The 21,611-nt window shown below is 41.1% G+C and overlaps 1 protein-coding gene across 4 annotated transcripts in view; it reads left to right on the forward strand.

The window, feature by feature from the left end:
* Positions 1–21,611, forward strand: part of KIAA1671 (KIAA1671 ortholog) — a 247,289-nt gene that overhangs the window by 224,641 nt on the left and 1,037 nt on the right. For all 4 annotated transcript variants that reach the window (XM_077461351.1, XM_077461353.1, XM_077461354.1 and 1 more), the window contains 5 exons: positions 14,105–14,321; positions 14,737–14,908; positions 16,209–16,324; positions 17,314–17,450; positions 18,653–18,734. In XM_077461351.1, coding sequence (XP_077317477.1) covers positions 14,105–14,321; positions 14,737–14,908; positions 16,209–16,324; positions 17,314–17,450; positions 18,653–18,731 — 721 coding nt within the window. In that variant the 3' untranslated portion in view covers positions 18,732–18,734. The remainder of the gene's footprint in view (positions 1–14,104; positions 14,322–14,736; positions 14,909–16,208; positions 16,325–17,313; positions 17,451–18,652; positions 18,735–21,611) is intronic.

Consider the following 21,611-nt stretch of genomic DNA (forward strand, 5'->3'; position numbering starts at 1 on the left):
TGACTATTCATCCGATAATCTGATTGTGTGTACCAGCCTTTGGAAAAGAAAAATGGCTTGACTAATACTTTAACCACTTGCGCCCGCCCACCATCATATGACAGAGTAGTGGTGCAGTTCTTGATCTGGGACGACATCCATATGATAGCGCCCCAGAACGGCTGCTCTTGAGCGCCTGCGCCGCATTCCTAGAACACGGCGCAACCCCGATCTCGGTAAAGAGCCGATGATGCAGCTCTTTAACCATGTGATCAGCTGTGTCCAATCACACCCGGTCACATGTTAATGTGGGAGTGCCATTTATTGGCTCCCCTTGTCTCAAACTGACTGTGTGTGTGGCAAGGAGTACCGATCTGTGGAATCTCCTCTCAGGAGAGACCAGGACAGGTAATCAGGGCACTGATCATCAGTGTCCTGATTAAAGTAAAGCCCCAGCAGTGCCCATTAGTGATGCCAGTCAGTGCTACTTTTCAGTGCCACCTGTATGTGTCATCAGCGCAGCATATTAGTGCCACCTCTTCAGTGCACATCAATGAGGGAGAAAAATTACTTTACAAAATTTACAGAAACTAAGAAAAAATGTATTTATTTTTTCAAAATGTTCGGTCTTTTTATTTTTTACAAAAAAAAACAAACAAAAAAAACCCAGCAGTGATTAAATACCACCAAAAGAATTCTCTGTGTGAAAACGAATGATAAAAATTTAATTTGGGTACAATGTTGCATGGCCTCACAATTGTCATTCAAAGTATGAGAACGCTAAAAGCTGAACATTGGCCTAAACAGGAAGGGGGTGAAAGTGCCTAGTAGGCAAGTGGTTAAGACTGGGCATTCCAAGGCTTCTGGTTTGGAACATTTTGGAATCCTTTATGCTATTGCTGTTGCATGTATTGTGTACTGAGCAACATTAGGGGGGAAATAATTGTAGCGGATCTCCAAAGTCCGCTGGGAAATCCTTGAAGCTGAGGAAGTGCTAACTTATCCACGGCCACCTTTTATTCTCCCCCAGTAACTGGAAGACATACAATTCGGGGAGTCAATCAACAACTTTATTTAGCCCCAGTTGGCTTTTTATATGCTTCCCCATTCAAGGGGTCTCTTAACTCATTTTCCAGGGGCATTCCCCCTAACAATAAAACTGCCCTACACATGACTAGGAGTATAATTACATCCCGTAGCAGATAAAAGGTGGATTCATTATCACACTGAACAATAGGTGAATGGAAAGTTGCCTCAGACCCCACTTAACCCAATTTACTTATTCAGACATCAGTAGACATTCTGTCTCCACCTCTCCTGGAATGCCCATTCTAGGAGCCAGAGTTCCTGGCCATCAACGTCACAGTGTAACGGGGAGTAGATCTTTATATTTCGCTACAATAATATACCAGCTTTAAAGATTGTGAATATGAAACAGATTTTCTGCTGTTAGTGATGACTAACTTCCAATACCTGCCAATGTATTGATAATAAGCATAGTAATCGTATTTTTTAGATTATATTTACGTTGTAAGCGTTTGTGATAAAATGCCATACGCTACTGTGACAGATATTATATTGTTAGGGAAATTACAAGCCTTAAATTCACACCCACATTTGCGAATGCCTATAATTTTGCTGTAGAGCACTCTTTTTCTTCCCTACTGTTAAGATGTCCTATATAATTCTGGAGAATGTTTCCAACTGTGTGATATGTTGCAGATTTCAGGGGTATGCTGCTGATGATCAAAATGTGGAGGCCAAAAATACTTAGTGAATATTTCTTGTGCAAAAAGAAGCATTCTGGTATGGGTCAAAAGGTTGGGCCTTCCTTGTTAGTACATCCCTGCCCCCCCCCCATTACATTGCTGCAGACACCCCACATAAGCAAATACCAACTATCTGAAACTGAATTTATAACTAGGGCTATGCACGCCTCCATCTTCTCACCTGAGATTGTGTGGTCTTGGTGAATCATAATGCATTGATTGAAGTAAGGTAAAGTGTAGACTTTTGCCCCATATTGGAAATGGGTTTTTTTCGGACTTTGGAACAGTTTGTCATCCTTTTTTATACAGGTGTTTTTTGGGGGTTTTTTGTATTGATTTTTAACGAACGTCTCATGAGAATTTAAAGACTTTCTGGAAAATGGGAATCTAAAAGTAACCTTAATCTCTTTAATCTATGCAGTCTCAAACTATTTGGAGATGATAGAGCCAGAAAACACTCCTACGCAGAAAAAGCTAATGGTTTGGAATAGACAGTGGCAGTTAGCCACTTTGATAATCATGTTGTTTACCTTGAATACTGGTCATTCAAATACCAGTCATGAGGTGAAGCCCATAACATCTGTAACAATATTCAATTTTCAGTTTTAAAGCTAGTAGGATCAAGGTAGTTTTATTAGTCTTATGCATTCTTAAGCTACATATAGACTTTTAGTGTATTATATAAGCAGGAATACACTGCCTGTAGATTCAATTACAATATGAGTGACACATTAACAGCTCAGATCCCACTTTAAAAAAGATTGTGCACTGCTGAATTTTAATTGATGAATAAAGGAGACATGGTAAATGGAATGCTGTCAGAGCTGATCTTAAAGTCCCAAAACCTTACCCAGAAGTATGGATTTAAAGACTTTGTCTCCCTTTTAAATATTAAAATCTGTACTATTCGGCCACAAAGCAGCCCACTACCTTCTTTATAGCACTCTGTCATCTTCATTACTTATTTCTTACTGCATGATATTTCCCACCACCCCAGGATGCAGTCACCATAAATAAAGCTAAGCTTCCCAAGACTGTTCTAATGGATAAATCATCTCTTCCTCAGTGAAGTGCATTCCACTATTTAGATACATGTTGTAAGACAAAAACCAGCAGACCCATATCATGATGTGAGATTTCTCTGTGTACAGCTGGCCCTTTTCCTATAAAAGCTTAGTTGTTCACGGGAATTGTTCCTCTTATCACCTCATCTTGCTTTACAAATGTAGCATTTTTAAGACACTTTACCCTTTCTGTAAAAAGCATTCACTTTCGAAACAAGGCATTGATATCATAAGCAAGACTTTAAACTAGGGGTGCTCAACCCGTAGCCTGCTGTCCTGCTGATGTGTCTTGCAACTTCGAACCAGGGAAGTGCATGCCCATGCTCTGGGAGGGTGGGTCAGCAAGCCCAGATCGCGATGAACAGGCTGTCAACCCACCATCCCGCAGCATCAGAGTTCATGGTGCGGGTAAACCCTAGCAAATCAGTATGATAGCAGCTCTCTAGGAGACTCAAGACCGTAAGGGCTCATTTAAATTTGTGGTGTGGGGGGCAGTAAAACCCCCATCATTGTGGCTTGCGGCAGGTTAACTAAATCACTTAGTGGCCCTCGCTCTTCAAAAGGTTAGGCACCCCTGCTTTAAATAGTGTCTTATTTATAGTATTCATTGATTCATTTTCAGATGAAGATTTGGTTAGCGGTCTTACCGTCTCACTTTATCTGTGTACCATTACTTTCTTACAAGGGTCCACATTTACATTTACAATGCATACGTATACTGTATGTGTGATACTTTACAAGTCTCCTTGACATTTTGCTTCCTCCCTGTCCCTGATAAGTTATAGGCTTTTCTGAACTAGGCCTTATTCAATATCTTCTAGATCCATTGTTATGGTTGCAGTGCATTGTACTTGTTATATTGTCTGGGATGTGCTGCTTTTTTGTACAGTACTGTGCAAATTTACGGCACCTAACAATGGTAACACTGTGCTCATTGTCCAAACTGGTTTAACTAGTTAGGCAAGCATATTATAAGATTAAAACTTGTATTTTTAGTAAATACGGTCTAAAACATTTTTTAATTGAGTGTAAGCCCTAACAATGAACCTTTTGGCCCCTTTTGGTGGGTCAAATGAATGAATAAAATGTATTTTTACACTTTTTAGTAAGTGCAAAAAAAAAAAAGGAAGTAACTTTGGCTGATTTCACACGGGTGTTCTCCATGGTCCGCATGGGACCTCTGCGCTGAGCAGGCAGGTGACAGGTCAGTGTCCGCTCCGCTATGCAGAGGGGACATGGACACAGCTCCACTGATCTCTTTGGGGCTGTCAGATGGAAACGGACGACCTATCCGTTTCCATCCGACCGTCCTCAGATCTGATTTGCTGTTTTTGCCAGACAGGAGCGAATCAAATGCCAGCAGACATCCGCCACTCCATAGAGCGCTATGAATGGTCTGATCATGTCCACCGAAAGAAAGTGACAGGTTCACCTGATTGGACAGCCTGTGTGAAACCAGCCTTCCTGGGCAAATCTTGAACTGTCTTATCAGCCCTGTATAATCTACAGAACCCTTCCTCCCTATGTAATGGAGAACATGAAAGACTTGTTTTAGTCCAGATCAGGAATGCAACGCGGGGTGACAATAATACGACTTCTATAGATACAGTACAGTTAGTGAGAGTCGTCACCCTAGTACAGGAGGTGTGGTAATCGCAGTATCGCCGGGTGAAAAAGCCTGAAGAAAGTAAACGAATGCAGCCATCAGACCTATGGACTCGTAAGCTGTAATATAGAATATTTCTGTTTTTAGGTTTAGATATGCTTTAGAAATGCTCAGCAGTTTCAGTCACATTCTTTTGAATGTATTGTTACAAGAAAAATGGGGAAAAAAAAAATACTGCCACATTTGCATTGAGAAAAAAACACATAAGCTAATGAGATGGAAAACTGAACTGCAGCTTAATGTAAAGGTGTTTTTGTATAATTGTTTTGTCAGAATGACTCCATTCCTGGCTTATTCACCTTAACACAATTGTATCTGCTTGCCAAAGCAATGCAAGGCCCCATTTTAGTAGCTGCCTCAGGCACATCCCTGCTCATGCACTGTCAAAGAGCATTTTGCTTTAGATTCTGGCAGTCCAGTATCTATCGTACATTAGTCTGCATTAATTCAGTAATAAAGTAACATGCAGCTTAGTCAGTAGGTGGAAGTGGTTTGTGTTTCACTTGCTGCACAGCCCATTGAGGCCTGCTCTCCCTGTCTGCATTGGTTAATGGCACATTGGTATTGTCATTGTGATGTGACTGCATGCCTATAAATAGACGCATGACACTCGTACAGAAGGGAATCGGCAGCGACTGACGTGAGCCTCCGTACACGGCTAAATCCAAATATTTACAGATATGGGAGGACAGCCTCTGGTATCTACTTCCCTAGTAGGGCAGTGATAAAGGGGAAGAGCCATTCCTAAAAGAGCCCAGCTTATCTCATTATCCTTGTTTATAGGATAAGTCATGGCAGAATCGCAGACACCTTTGCTGGAAAGAACATTTGTGCTTGGAGTCTGCAAATCATGTATTGCATGGGGAAGCCAGTGACAGGAATAGGAGGCGGGTGTTCATGCCAACAGGGTTTACGTTCTTAGTCATTGCTACAAATATTTACCTTATTTTCATTTTTGGTTTTGCTATTACATTTCTACTCGTTGCATATGTTCATGATTGTATTTCACTGGTTTAGTCGTAATCAGTCTGAAAACCTAATCTAATAAATCTAATACCTAAACCTAACCAATACCTTCTGAGATAAGCAGGTATTGACGACCTATGTTGCTTTTAGTCTTTTCTGCGCACGCATTAACAAGAAAAGCAATACAGTTACTGTGCTGCACCTAAAAATAGAAAACACACTCTGCATATGCGTGAATAAATATGGCCACCATATACAGTATATTTACACAGAATCAAGCTTATTAAGTCAGGTATACACAATAAGCATATATATATATATATATATATATATATATATATATATATATATATATATATATATATATATATATATATATATATATACACACACACTGTATTTAACAGATTAAGAATATAGATTTACTTCAAGGCGGAACGGCACTGCATCTGAGCACCACAAACCAAAAATGCTATTTAATTCATTTTTAATATCCAAAGCAAACTCCTCCATCCATCCCTGTCCCCATTCTTTAGTTTGCTGACAAACGCCCTCTAGCATTTCTGACCGGAGCTATCTTAAGGACAGATGATTAATGTAGCATTTTCCTCCTGGAATTCATCTGCCCTTAGCTCTAGCATGCAGGCAGGAGATTGTGCTATAAAGCGGAGCTCCAGGTTCCTTCAGAAAAAAAAGTCATCAGGTACAAATACTGTAGCTGCTGACTTTTAATTTAATTTAATTTAATTTTACTGTAGCTGCACACTTACCTGTCCACGAACCCAGTAGTGACCTCACCCGAGCCTATTTTTCAGTGGGCTCTAGGGTGCTGCCACCGCCATACAGGCTGAGGGAAACTGGCAGTGAAGCTTTGCAGCTGTACAGCCGGTTCCCTACTGTGCATGCGCAATGCACTTTGTGAATGATCCGGCTGCGAGGAAAAGAGGAGGGGGCCGAACTTCCAGCTGCAAACTCAGCTATAAGTGGGAGCGATTGTATGACATTTGCCAGAAAGCAGGAAATAACTGAAGACATGTAAAAAAAAAAAAAAAATGAAAACAAGTAAATATGATACTTTCCTATCCGTTTACTAATGCTAGCAGCTTGAGGATTAAAAATAGTCAACGTGGATTGAAAGAGTGAAGTTCCAATTTAAATCTTCAGAAAACACCAAATATGTGTGTGCTGTAATGTCTGAAGCATTGTATCAAACAAAAGATTCTGCAACCTGTAAAAGCTGCATTCCAAGCAGATATAAAAGACACAAAGGAATGCAGCCCTGTAATCATTCTTACGTAAATACATGTATTATTAATGCAAGCAGTGCAAGTACCTGAATTTGACTTGGTATCAAACTCCTGCAGTTCACTGTACAGTCTCTACAGCAATGCTCAGAGAGGGGGGAAGATGCAGCCCAGAGAGCCAGTCAGGTGTGCTGCAATACAAGGAGCATTGTGATAGGACAGAATGGAGAGATGAGCTCATCAGTCTGCTACTTCTCCTTTCACTGTCCAGTCACAGGGTTGTGGTATGGTGAGGAGGTGATGATCAAGCAAAATTGCAGCACAGAAAGAACAGGTCCTCTTCCTTGCTGTACAGGACTGTGCTGTGGGGCAGAGCTGTGTAATCCAGGACTGAAAGGATAATTACAGATCCCTTAGTAAGCAGAACATTTTTGTACCCTGAATTCTGAACAGACTGCAATAAATTCTTCCTGTGTGAGCAAAGTCATGTAAATGTTTCTGCCGCTCTTGTAGTTATTGTTTTGGGCAGAGAAGCATGCAACGAACGTGAAAAAAAATGCAGGTTCACTTTTGTCTATACTAGAATTAAAGTTAAGTTCACATCCATACGATACAAAAACAAATGCAAAATTTCACGTATTCCTGCAACACACAAAAAAGTGCAGGTCTTCTGCAGATGCGTGGAAGTGTCATTCATTTTTAATGGTACCCCAAAGCACCTTGCTAACGTTTGTGCAAAATTGTGAGCCAAAACGCAAAGTGCCATGCGTTTTGGTGTGGTACAATTTAAAAAAAGGTGCTTGCACTTCTTTAATGCACATGCGTACACACGATGCACCAAGATGAACAAAAACGTGTGCAGCCATTGCATGTGCAGGGATGTGAATGGAATTTGAGGAAGCCTGAGCACCTGAAATATGGATGTAAAAAAAACGAATCTTCTTAAAAAGGATCTGGAGCTTAAGGCTGGGTTCACACTGAGGAACGGAGAGGCTCACAGCAGGGGGTCTGGTGCATCTCCATTCAGTTTTCAGGTCCGATTTCAGCCTGAATTTTTGGCTGAATTTGTACTTTAAGTGGACCAGAAGACACACAGGACTCCTGTGCAATTCACACCGGAGCCGGTTCACACATCTCCGGAGCGGCTCCGGTCACAATCTCCTGACATGCTAATTGGATGCAGAGAAACCTGCATCTAATTCGCACTGGTGTGAACTCAGCCTTCAGATTGCTTGAAGTTTTCATCTCTAGATAAGTGATTTTGGGGACCTGAATCTGTTGGCTAAAACTCTAGGTATAGCTAGCGAAGGAAGGGTCCAAGGGCAGAGCTTTGTGGTTCTGGGTGGGCAAGGAAACAAGGTGGTATAGAAAAGTAAAAGTATCCTAGTTGGGCTTGGTATCAGCATCTTGAAGTCCCTGTACAGCAGAGCTCACAGCAAAAGAAGCCAATCAGGTGTGCTGCAGTGCAAGGAGCATGCTGATAGAAGGAAGGAGCAGAGTGACTTAGGCCCCTTTCACACATGCGGACAGTATGTCCGTATTTCATCCATCCATTTGCAGATGAAATACGGACATACATGCATCCCTATGGGATAGCGGGTGTCTGCGGATGAACATCCGCAGACACCCGCTATTGTCCGCCTCTGCAATTGTCCGATTCTGCAGACGGAGGAAAATCCTATTTTTTTCTATCTGTCTGCAGAGCGGATCGGATGCACTCGGACAGACGGTCCGTGCTCGTCCGATCCCCCATAGAGGAGAACGGACGGCTGTCCGCCGCCGGCTCAGTGGGGACAACGGAGCGATCCCTGCTGAGCGAGAGCGGATCATCACGGGGCGGATCATTACTGATCCGTCCCATGTGAAAGGAGCCTTAGAGATAATCTCATTAGTCAGCTGTTTTTCTCTTTTGCTGTCCAGTGGTAAGCAGGAGGCCTGTATGTGAAAGTGAAACTGCAGCAGAGAAAAATAAGGTATTCGTCCCCTACCTGTGCCTGTTCTGTGTGGCAAAACTGGGCAGATCCCTTGACTGGATTGACAAATTTGAATAGTTTGACAGGGAAAACCAGAATCCTAAATCTATTTCACCTGTGTAGTTTAGCTGTTCACCTGGAGCTTAGCTTTAAAAATCTTTAACTTGAGCTCCAATGCTCCTTTTTTTATGCAGAACCCTTCATTTTATTCAGCTTGTTTCTCTCCCATCTCTTTTTCAACCTGGTCAAGACCTAAAACTAACCAGATTGCACTGCTCAGCAGGTCCCAACAGGATTTTCACCTTCCAAACACTACGTCAATGCTTTAAACGCCCAGCTGATGAAATCTTTTATTATGTACAAATTAGAAAGGTTTTTCACATCTAGCACAGCCTTTTGTTCGCCATGGACCGCTTCACTGCATTCAAGCATATGTGCGATGGAGACACTCGCTTTCCAGGCCTTATCTTAACACCTTTTGATGCTTTCTAAACTTTACCCACACCTCCATTTTATGTTAACAAGTGGGAGACTGACCTCTGTGTCACTATAGAACCTGAGAAATGGCCCAAAGTCCTCTCCCAATGGTATTTGGTCCGTGCATGAATTATACTTCTATATTGTTCATAGGGCTGCGAAGAAATGAGAGCCCATTTGCATGTATTGTGAACATACCCAATAGTTATTAAATTCCGGTTGGAGATCTTCATTCTTTCCAAAGTTCTTAACAGGACCATCACCCTGGACCCAACAATTGTTCTCCTCTCCCCAAGACACCACTAATACACAATTTAAACTTTTCCTGTAACTCACAACTGCAGCAAAACAGTGCCTAATGCCTGAAGAACATCGAACCTTGCCCTCATTGAAGCTAAGAATCAGATCACCCATGCCCGACTGATGTCAAAATTGAAGCTACTCTACAAGACTGTGTCCCTTAATATGCTAAAATACGGCAGCCCTGAACGTTTAGGATTTGATCTTACTATTATTGAACCCCAAAGTACTATCCATTGTTACTCAGGTCCGGAGACCTATTATCTCGGGAAACCCTCCCCATCCCATTATATCCCATATTTGATCTCCCCTCCTTCAATCCCTGCAAAATCTATTGAACTGGGTGCAAAGGTATGAAAAAACTGTCATGTTGATTGTTACTGGTCTAATGTGCGTATACAGTATGTAAAGCATTTTGCTATCTGCATCCAACTTGGTCTTGCTAATGGAATATGAATTATTCTGTCCATTATTGTGCACCCTATGCCGCATTCTATTTGTATTTAACACGTTTAAATGAAAATCTTGCATATAAAAAAAGGAGGATGTAGAAGTAAGTTTACAGTTGCTGACTGCATTGTAGGTGTTCTGGAAATATGATCATCTTAATGACTTTGATATGTAATGCTCTTTAGTACATTAGAGCTTACATTAGAGCAATTGCTGGAGTTAAATCATGTTTTTAGTAAGACCTCAATATCCTCTAAAACCTCTACATATAGTACTTAATAGAATGAAGACGACTCATCCAGATATAATGGTGCATAGGGTCAGTACATGAATATTTCAGAATTGTCTATGGGCGTTTCAATCTTACTTGAAGACTTTTTAACACCCCCATTGATGGCCCTTTTTTAGTATTTCAAGAACATTTGCAGTGTATTGGGCAGATTTCTTCCCAACATTACCTGCAGTAATTGTTATGCTTTTGCCGAGCACTGTTATTGAGCAATGCTGTTAGGCTTGGCTACCTCTTCTTGCCCTGGAGAACTATCAGTGAACAGTTACGGCCCCTCCTAGATTTCTGTGCTGAACTAATGATCGTACTTTCACCTAATCCCAATACAAAGCCCTAGAGCGATGGAGTATATGTGTTCTGTTTGTTTTGTGGGTTTGCTTCCATTCTTGGCGTCGGTATGTGTTTATTGCGGTGTTCTAAGGCTTTAACCCTATCTAAATGCCTGTTCCACATTGTGCAATAATTTAGATCTAAGCAAAGCACTAGTTGTTGTAATACAGCAATTGAAATACAAAATGCTGCAAAGAATATTAGTAAAAATAAAAAGCAAATGATATTCTTTTTTAGCAGTCATTAGCAGGGTAGAATTGCCCCCTAACACGTGGTAGCATAGTGGTTACACAGTTCTACATGGAAGATGAAAGGCCCCTTTTCTTGCACAATCACCCTCATCACATATGATCACCTTATAAGCCACAAACTCACCATAACGCAGAGCATGAATGGCAGAGCTGTTTATAGATGCTTTCCCACGAGTCCAGAGCTTTGTCATGTGATCTATTGTCACATGTGTCCAAATACAGAGTGTTAATGGTTAATCATCCCTGTACCCCCAGCTTGTATGATTCCTGTGCAACCATTCAGCACATCCATTCACAAATCTCTGTATTAGGGTGACGGTGATAAGACAATAAGAATCTTTTAGAAACTAACCGTGGTTTATCTGGAGCAAACCTGGTACCTACACTATTCATTTATTGTGGCTCTATACATGGGATCACATTTTCTCAAACTGTACTTTTAGCCTAGATTTTTCTGAACATTTCACAAAACACAAGGACAGCTAAATACAAATGTCTGTAAGAAATCAGTATATTCAAGTATAACAATATATATTGCATTAATAATGGTAATTTCCAGATCATTATAGTCAGTTTTCGAAGTGACAAATAACAGAAATGTTCTGGGGAGATGACAATAGACAAACACAGATGATAGAAGCATTTTGTTCTCAATAATCTGTTTTACATGCAGTATCTCACAAAAGTGAGTACACCCCTCACATTTTTGTAAATATTTTATTATATCTTTTCATTTGAAGAAATGACACTTTGTTACAATGTAAAGTAGTGAGTATACAGCTTGTATATCAGTGTAAATTTGCCGTCCCCTCAAAATAATGCAACACACAGCCATTAATGTCTAAACCGCTGGCAACAAAAGTACACCCCTAAGTGAAAATGTCCCAATTTGGCACAAAGTGTTAGTATTTTGTGTGGCCACCATAATTTTCCAGCACTGCCTTAACCCTCTTGGGCATGGAGTTCACCAGAGCTTCACAGGTTGTCACTGGAGTCCTCTTCCACTCCACCATGACGGCATCACGGAGCTGGTGGATGTTAGAAACCTTGCGCTCCTCCACCTTCCGTTTAAGGATGCCCCACAGATGCTCAATAGGGTTTAGGTCTGGAGACATGCTTGGCCTGTCCATCACCTTTAGCCTCAGCTTCTTTAGCAAGGCAGTGGTCATCTTGGAGGAGGTGTGTTTGGAGTCCTTATGTTGGAATCCAGCCCTGCTGTCCAGTCGACAGGAGGAGACCATGCTTTGCTTCAGTATGTCAGTACATGTTGGCATTCATGGTTCCCTCAATGAACTGTAGCTCCCCAGTGCCGGCAGCACTCATGCAGCCCCAGACCATGACGCTCCCACCACACTTGACTGTAGGCAAGACACACTTGTCTTTGTACTCCTCATCTGGTTGCCACCACACACGCTTGACACTATATGAACCAAATAAGTTTATATTGGTCTCATCAGACCACAGTATATGGTTCCAGTAATCCATGTCCTTAGTCTGCTTGTCTTCAGCAAACTGTTTGTAGGCTTTCTTGTGCATCACCTTTAGAAGGAGCTTCCTTCTGGGATGACAGCCATACAGACCAATTTGATGCAGTGTGCGGCGTATGGTCTGAGCACTGACAGGCTGACCCCCCCACCCCTTCAACCTCTGCAGCAATGCTGGCAGCACTCATTCATCTATTTCCCAAAGACAACATCTGGATATGACACTGAACACGTGCTCTCAACTTCTTTAGTCGACCATGGCGAGGCCTGTTCTGAGTGCAGCCTGTGCTGTTAAACCGCTGTATGGTATTGGCCACCGTACTACAGCTCAGGTTCAGGGTCTTGCCAATCTTTTTATCTTTTTATAGCCTAGGGCCTAGGCCATCATTATGTAGAGCAACAATTGTGTTTTTTTTTTTTTTTCCCAGATCCTCAGAGTTCTTTGCCATGAGGTGCCATATTGAACTTATAGTGACCAGAATGAGAGTGCGCCATTCGCACCTGAGACCTTGTAACTAACGAGTCACATGACACTGGGAGGGAAAATTGCTACACTTAGGGGTGTACTCACTTTTGTTGCCAGCAGTTTAGACATTAATGGCTGTATGTTGAGATGTTTTGAGGGGACAGCAAATTTACACTGTCATACAAGCTGTGCACTCACTACTTTACATTGTAGCAAAGTGTAATTTCTTCAAATGAAAAGATATAATAAAATATTTTACAAAAATGTGAGGAGTGTACTCACTTTTGTGAGATACTGTATAGCGCTGGTTATAGACATACTGTATGTTGATCAAATATGACAGCTATGCATAGTCTGAGTGCCAGAAGATCTTCTTAGTGGCTATAGGTACACATAAATGTGCTGTCTGTGTTATCTGAGTTGGCATGACTATGCAGGGTGTATTGATTCATCTTTTGTGGCAGCATTACCAGCTGAAAAAATCCAACCTGGCCAATCTGTATAGTAATATTTCATGTTAACATTGTGGAACATGTTGCCCATAAGGCTATAAACCATTATGTACTCACAATATGCATGCGTTATACTGATGTCTGTTAGATGGTGGGGATGATTGCACCCAGTACATTGTCAGAAGACCTCACAGGGTATTTTGTATTGCATCATTATAAAACGCCCCTTCTTTAAAGCAAAGCTATATTGGGAGAAATATCGAGGCTGCCACGGGTGACCTGAAAATGCTAGTCGTCTGGCTGTCTGATTTCATTAGGTCGAGTCACTAAGCTGAAACAAGCATGAAAAAAAAAGGATAGGCAGAACTCTTGTTATGCATGTATATTCCCATTCAGTGCAACAGTATTGAGGATATTGGATCATTATGACGACAGCCAGGAACTAGCATTTTAGAAAAGATAGTGATATGAGCCTACATAGGTTTCTAAGTATGGAATGAGTCATAAAAAAGACAAGTTGTAAGTCTGATTTTCTGCTCATTGGTTGGGTCTGTGCTATTTTACTAGCGCCTTACAATTATAGCTGCGTTTTGAAGGACTTTGATGCCCTCTACTGTTCAACTTGCGGTAATTTTTTTTCCATAAGTAAGTGCTATTTGACAGAACCCACATATCTGTGTTACAAGATGTGACATGATAACATGACCTAGACACACATATATATACTCATGTTGCAAGGAGAGGTTTTTTTATATTGATGTCTCTGCCTCTATGTAGTAGGGCACCATCTATAAAAAGTGGTTACATCAATCTTTAGAAGTTAGACATTTTAAATGATAGATCATAGAACAATTAAATATGCCAAACATTACATTTTTTACCATTGCACTTTAAACTTTGTTGATTTTTCATATGTATGTTGATTCAATTATACTTTCTTTCAGCTGTGTTACTGACTCACCATCGTATGATAACAGCAGCCGTAAGCAGCATTCACACAGTCGCCTGTCCTCACTGTCCCATACTGAAACAGACCAGCATGACTCTATCACTGAAGCCCGGGACGGCAGTCTGGACCGTTGTAGCATGGATTTGGATTCCATTGAAGGCACTGAAAGCACACCTTCTGAAGTCAGATCAGCTGACTTCTCATTCATTGATGTAAGCTTGAAATTCCAATCATCTTCAGTATTCTTAACATCTATATAGTGCAAATAATATCTACATATAAATTTTTTTTTTTTTAAATACATTTATATAATGCAAATATAACCTCTAAAACATCACATGCTATCGTTAAAAAAAAAATATATATATATATATATATATATATATATATATATATATATATATATATATATATATATAAAAATTTACTGACTTGTCCTAAAAGGCTTTCCATTTCCAAACTACTGCCTGTACCTCTGCAGATTGACTGTTTTTTTTTTTTTTTTGTCTGTGTCCGTGTTGGAGAGCGTTTCCCATCACTGCAGTCTTAACAGAGGAAGTAAGGGGACATTTTTATGTTTAATTCATTGCAGCTAAACAGGAAATTAATCTCTCGTTCCTTCCACAGCAAACATCAGTGTTGGACTCAACAGCCCTGAAGAACAGAGTCCAGTTAAGTCGGAAGAGCCAGCGCCGTGCACCAAGTCAATTACAGCGCAGAAGTCGATTGTTGCAATCAAGTAGCCAACTAGCTGTGATTGAGGACACAGACAACCTTTGGATGTATAGTGATACTACAGGTATTGAATTTTTTATAAAGTACAATTTAAAAAAACAGCCTAGTGCTCTGTAAGCGAAGTTAAAGGGCACTTGAGGAAATATATATACACACACACTACTTTCCCACAAAAAAGTTTTTTTTTTTACCATATAAACTGCATCCTTTTTAACATGGAGGGACCTCAGCCAAGATGTTTTATAACTACAGCTCAGACACTGGCAAGCTTAAAAGAACAAGGAATATGCATATTTGGATATTAGACACCATGGGCTGCTCTTTACAGCTATATCATTTTCAGAAATAATGACATGAAACTCAAAATAATATTATAAATAATAAACAATAACAGTAACAATTGTAGAGCTTCCTTACATTGGTGATCAGTTGGAGGAATACTCCCTTATGCTGGTGCTCAGTGGAAAGAATGGTTATTGGAAACGCTGGCCCCTTACATTAGTGGTCAGTGGGGAAATATCAGCTGGGTCAACTGAAACCATCCGACTTTCGGCCAGTGTGTACAGCAGCCTGTCTGACAAAAGCAGCCCTAACATCCAGCTTCTGTCGAACGGCCTTGCTGGAAAACCAGCAGCCGATCAGAATCCAATCAGCACTGGCAGCCAAAGGTTGGGGGGGGGGGGGATTGTTCTGGCAGTCGCCCTGTCAGAACACAATAGCTCAGCAGGGAGATGCAATATTAGTACAGTGAGCCCCTCGTTGGATCATTGGTAGCTTATACATGAGCAAAAATTTCACACTGCTCAGTGAACCGCTAGAGAAACACTGGTTGAGGAAGGCAGCCCGAAAGTGTACTTGTACAGAAGGGTTTCTCAATAACTTACAACCTTTTCATTACAATTTAGAGTTGGTCGGTGAAGATTTTGTTGGTAAACAGTATACTTTTGTGACTTTAAATTAGTGCCAATGCAACATTATCGTCATTCTTTGTTGGAGTGCTGAGTGAGACACTGCTGTAGACTGTAATGGCAACTTTGCACTACCTTGGTGCACTTTGGCCACAGCGTGTGTGCAGCAGTGTATACGTGGTTTTGATGCAGATTAGCTGTACTTTGCCATAAACTTCTATTATGTTCTGCCTTTTTGGTTTTCTGAAAGTGCACCAAAAGTCTTGCATGCAGGACTATTGGTGCAAAAAATCATCAAAACTGGGGGACATAATAGAAGTTTGAAGCAAAGCGCAGCTAATCTGCACCAAAGCTGTGGTTATACTGCCCGGCAGCTTAAGTAAAGCTGCCCTAATACAATTCAAATTAGATTAATAACCAGAGTGGTACGTTATGCATTTTTCTCTCTTATTTTAGAAGAGAAGCCAGAAAAAAAGGAAGAGGTTGAAGAAGAGGAGGAAAAACCCAAGCGGTCCTCTGTTCACTCACCACGAATGCCAATGTTCCCAGGAATGGACCATTCAACTTTGATGGTAAGCAATGAATTCCTTTGAATGTTGTGCATAACCTTGGCCATCTCTCTTATAAATGAAATCACTAAATATATGTCCTATATAAGAAGTGAGCAAGAGCCTATGGCTTGAAATAGGCTTACTAAAGTAATTTAGGCTGAATTAAAGCACTATTAGGCCAAATTAAAGCAAGGATATCTCACTGAGTGACCTCAATCCTCCTCTTCTGGAGTCCCCTGGCAGCACTCTCCGCTCCTCCTCTTCTCTGTGCACTTCCATAGGAAGTTGCTTCAAACGGTGGCACCCTTGCAGGCGCATTCTCAAGCCAGGCTGTGTGCGTCAATAGACACGGCGACGCTCTGCCCCAGCTGCTTGCGTCAATAGACATGGCGGCGCTCGGTCCTGTGAGGAGAGAAAGAGGAGAGCGAGACAGGCAAAGCGCTGGATCGAAATACCTTAATGCAGGGAATGTATTACGGTAAAATTTGTCCTGCCTTTACAACTACTTTAAATATTAGCTTGTGTTTCCTACTCCTGACTCCATACAACTTCTACCTACATTGTTACCGGTAGGTAAAAAATGGTTTTGTAGGCAATCCATTAAAATTATTTTATTGCTTTGTGTGTGTCGCTGCTGAATAGCAGTTTCCCATTGTTCATTTACTATCATGTTCGTGTATCGTGTTTGTGACATCTTGTTTGCATTTTTAAGCCAAGAAACTCTTTTCATTGTAAATATAAAGAGAAGAATATAGACTGCTATAAAAAAAAAATTAGATTGCCCATCTTAGGGCTGTGACAAAAGGTGCACCAATAGTGATGTGATCTAGCAGAGACTGTTGGTGTCAAATGCTGGAAAAAAGATGAAGTAATTGCTTACATTCTATTTCAAATATGGCTGGTGTAGTACAACTTGAATACTAAATCGAGCAATGAGCACACTATAACTTAAATCAGTTTTCCTTAATGTGAGCGTTTGCCTTTTATATTTAATTGCTTTTTTTCGATAGGCACAACTTCGGAAAAGGCAAGATGCGGAAAGCAGTAGTGAATCTTCACCCCAAGTTACTAAGTCGCCAAAATCACCTCTACCACATGGAACACTGGGCGTCAAACTTCTGCCAACCTCTGCAGACAAGCTAGACAAGTTAGTTGACTGAGCATATTATGCTTTAGTGCAGTCATAACCTGATTGTTACATTGATTACTTCTAATTGTGCAGTACTGGCTAACCACCCCGGCTTTCCGGTTTCTTTAAAGAATTTGCCTCGTACACACCTTAAAGTGTTTGAAAACCCTAAACAATAAAGCAGAACTGAAGTTCAGCTGTAACAAATAATTATCAGGCAGGCTTTTATTGCAGAGGAAACCTGCAATCTCTCTTCTGCAATGAAACGCCTGCTTGCTCGCTGTTTTCTCTGGCACTGTAAACTGAGCTGCACATGTACAGCTCCGCTTACAGAACCAGGCTGGTCTCTGTGTACCGGAATGATGGCCTCCTGTGCATGCGTGTGACATCACCCCATGCCGACAGCCGAAGACTGTCACAAAGGAGAAGATGCTGACATCATTGGAAAGGCGAGTATTAACCCCATTAGTTCCGCCTCAATTCCTCTTATTTGCATCCTTGAGAATCATAATTATACAGTCTAAAGAATTTTGTAATATCTTTGATAAGTACAAAAAATACCTGCCCCAAATCCACATATGTTCCTGTGGTCTCTGTCTCTGCTGCACAGAAATCTAAAGTGTTACCAAGCCTGTGCAGGTCACCTTTGTGAACCACAGTAGCCTGTAATAAATGAAAGTCAGGAAAAGGGACTACTGAGAGCCGTAGGTGTCACAGGAGATACCCTTGTGGACTGTGGACTTCACAGATTTTTCAGGGTCAGATTGGGGTTCAACGGCATGGGCAGCAGGAAAGATGGGTAATTTATACGCCTCTTAGACAGGTAATGTTTAATTATTAACATTTTGTATATTAACATGGCTGTATTAACAGAGACCCCCCTATGTAAGCAAATGGCTTTCTGAGCAAGTCTTTCCTTACATGGAGCTTCTGCCAACACAAAAATATGAATAATATGTAGCAGAACATTTTATTTCTGTGTACATCTGCACAGCTTTTTAAATGCAATGCTAGAATACAGTTACACTTGTCTGCACATCTAAAATGGCAAGACCACATTTGATGAATGTGGCTAAACAAGAACAGTAGGGAAATGAACAGGCCATTTATGTACAGTGGCTGGTTCACAAGAGGTAAATCTAGGCTGTTTATTCCCTAGGTTTATCTTTTTCTTTTAACAGTATTTCTAGAGAGATTTTAAATTTGTTTCTTTGTTTCAGAGCTACAGGAGAATCTCCGCAGTGGTTGAAAGAGTTGAAGTCAAAGAAGAGACAGAGCCAATATGAAAATCACAGTTAACAGGTATATTTCTAATTACTCCAGCTTTTTTTTTTCCTGCAGTGAGTATATATGATACGTTAGCTGAGTATCAGTTTTTGCTACTGTCCTGTGTGAAGTATGAACAAAGCTTTTTTTGGCCATGCTTTTCTTCTTTTGTGGGTCACATTGCACTCCTGTGACCCATAATCGGCTGTCAGTGAGCTAAAGCTGCTGACATCATTAAGCTGCTGCAGACTCTGGTGAGATCCCAAAAATAATGTTGGGATCCACCCAGATGCTTCACAGGCAGCTGACACAGCCTCTCAGCGCACCACTGAGAGGCTGAGCCAGCTGCCCCTGCCTGGTACTTCAATGAGCACCGGAAGGGCAGAGCACAGATTGGTGACTGACAGACACTGCTATCGGCTCAGGGTGGACCTGAATTCTCCTTTAAAGCAATAAATGCCAAACTGCAACTTCTCATTGGCAATAGGTGGACAAGGACTGTATTTAGTTGACTGGCCTTGTTAAGACTTGGTGAAGCCATTACTTAGCTTTGTGTCGCGCCTTAATAAAATAAATTTAATCCGTAAAGGTGCCTGCATCCACTCTGCAGTGACCACTTACCTTTGTTGCCCAAGAGCTTTGTGTTTCTTGTTGATTGTATAATGTTACATCATATACAATGTATCAGTCATTTAAAAGGACCCCTAGATAAACTGCTGATGTGGGGTAACTGCTGAATTGAATTCAGAACATTCAGAAAATAGCATTTTTTTCAGACTGGTTTACATTTCATCAAAAACCTTATTTTTTGTTCAATAGGGTGTATACGAGTCAGAATTTTTGTGAGGCTTTTATTACCGTTTGTGTCCTCAATGTGAATATTTCCTGACACTTTCCTTCCTGGTGATACCAATACATGAATGCAGGGGATTCAAGAATTACTTGGACATAAATGGAGAGCAATAAAATCCTGACAGATTCTCTAACCCCTACTAAATTCATGTACATTTGCTCTTCTCATTGGCAACATGTCAGAGCTATCCCTATCACTGTCTGGTTTTGTGTTACAGAACAGAAAGTGAAAAATTTCAATGGGGAAACAGACGACAATAATAAGCTGACATGTATTCTGATCTCATTTGTACTAAACTTAAAACAACAAAAACATTTTGGTTGGGAATGAGCTTTAATTTCCTGCTACAGACAAAAACTGTTTTAGTTCTTACAAACCAAGTTCCTACAAATCAGCAGCAGTACAGAGAAGTCTTCACTTTAATGATTTATTACGGAATTTGGGTTTTGCTTGCTGTTCTCACCCAAATGACTCTATTGGTGGGTGTAAAGGAAAAAAAAATAGTAATAAAATAAAAAGAACATTCTACCACCCAATTTTTCACCTTGTATAAGAGCGATGAGGGCCAGAACAATCTTCACGGGTGACACTTCCAAGAGTTTTGCATGCCTGCATTCCCGGCTGCATGCTATGGTTCCTTCCACTAACCCTCCAACAAACCCAGAAATGTGTCAAACGTGACAAAACTTTTACTCTGTAGGAGTGCAATGATTGGAGTACTGGGGTGGACAGGTGAGTACAAACCCTCCTTTATTGCAGGTGGTGTTTCTTGACATGTTTCTTTTAAAGAGGAAGTAAACCCTGATGGGTTTACTTCCTCTTTGATTCCCTGCAAAGGTAAAGCATAATGGACTACTATGCATGGCATAGTAGTCCATTATGTGTCACTTACCTGACACAGGAGCCAGCGAAGTCACCGCTGTCCCCTGTAGTTCCGAGCGTCCATCTTCTTGGTGGGTCTCGCTGCTCCGGCGCTGTGATTCACCGGAGCATCGATGACGTCACTCCCGCGCGTGCGCACGGGAGCCGACACTCGCGGCATATCTCCGCGATCTGCGGCTTGCCCAGTGCACCTGCGCGCCGCTGTCTTCAGGTAAATATCTCCTAAACCGTATAGGTATAGGAGATATTTCTTGGACCTACAGGTAAGCCTTAATCTAGGCTTACCTGTAAGGTCAAAGTGGTTTGTAAGGGTTTACAACCACTTTAACCCAGTGATTCCTTTTAAGAATAATATGTAGATGCCTGTACCATGGGTTCAATAAAGTGTCACTAAACCCAGATCATAACAAACTATCAATAAATGGTGTATTAAACGCTGTTCATACTCACTCAGTCACTATGAGATTCATTTTCTGTATTTTGCAAAAAACCTAGTTGATCCTGCTGCTCTCTATCGCCCTCTTCTGTCCATGTCCCCAATGCAGTTGGGGATTTTGCACAGCAATGTTGGCAGCTGTGCACATGCTTCATTTTCAGTGAGTTTGTATGCTGAGCATTTCCTCCCTATTACATCTGAGCAGCCCATGGGGCTATAGAGTCACACATGTGGGTGCATACACAGTGATAAATTACAGCCCACTCCCTCCAACTTCTTCCATACCCACTAACCAGCTAAAAGCAATGGGGGGGGGGGGGATATTACGTCTTGATTCATGGTGGCTTCACGACCCTGTTATACTAAGACACAGGCTGGATGGGTGCGACATAGACCGTGACTGGCAGATATGCGCTCACACCATCGTATTGCCAAAAATCATAAATATTTGATTTCAAATATATATTTGTTTGACAATTGGAAACCGTTCATTGATATTATTTATTTTTATGCTGTATCCCAAAGGCTGTTTTTATTATTTTTTATTTTAACGTGACCAGTAGCAAAGGACTAGAAGCTCCCCCTGCTTATGTTTCTCTGCAGACAGGCTGGGAAAGAGCTGGGTCATGCAACAGCTGTATATTGATTAGGAAATGGGTACTTGGAGTTTTTTTTTTTTTTTTTTTATAATTATAGTGCCATCAGCCACATACTGAAATAGAAGGGACAATGTAAATTAAAC

The sequence above is a fragment of the Lithobates pipiens genome, unplaced genomic scaffold (assembly GCF_037356315.1).
Source record: "Lithobates pipiens isolate NorthernLeopardFrog02 unplaced genomic scaffold, aLitPip1_a1.2 Scaffold_3, whole genome shotgun sequence".
Lineage (NCBI taxonomy): Eukaryota > Metazoa > Chordata > Amphibia > Anura > Ranidae > Lithobates > Lithobates pipiens.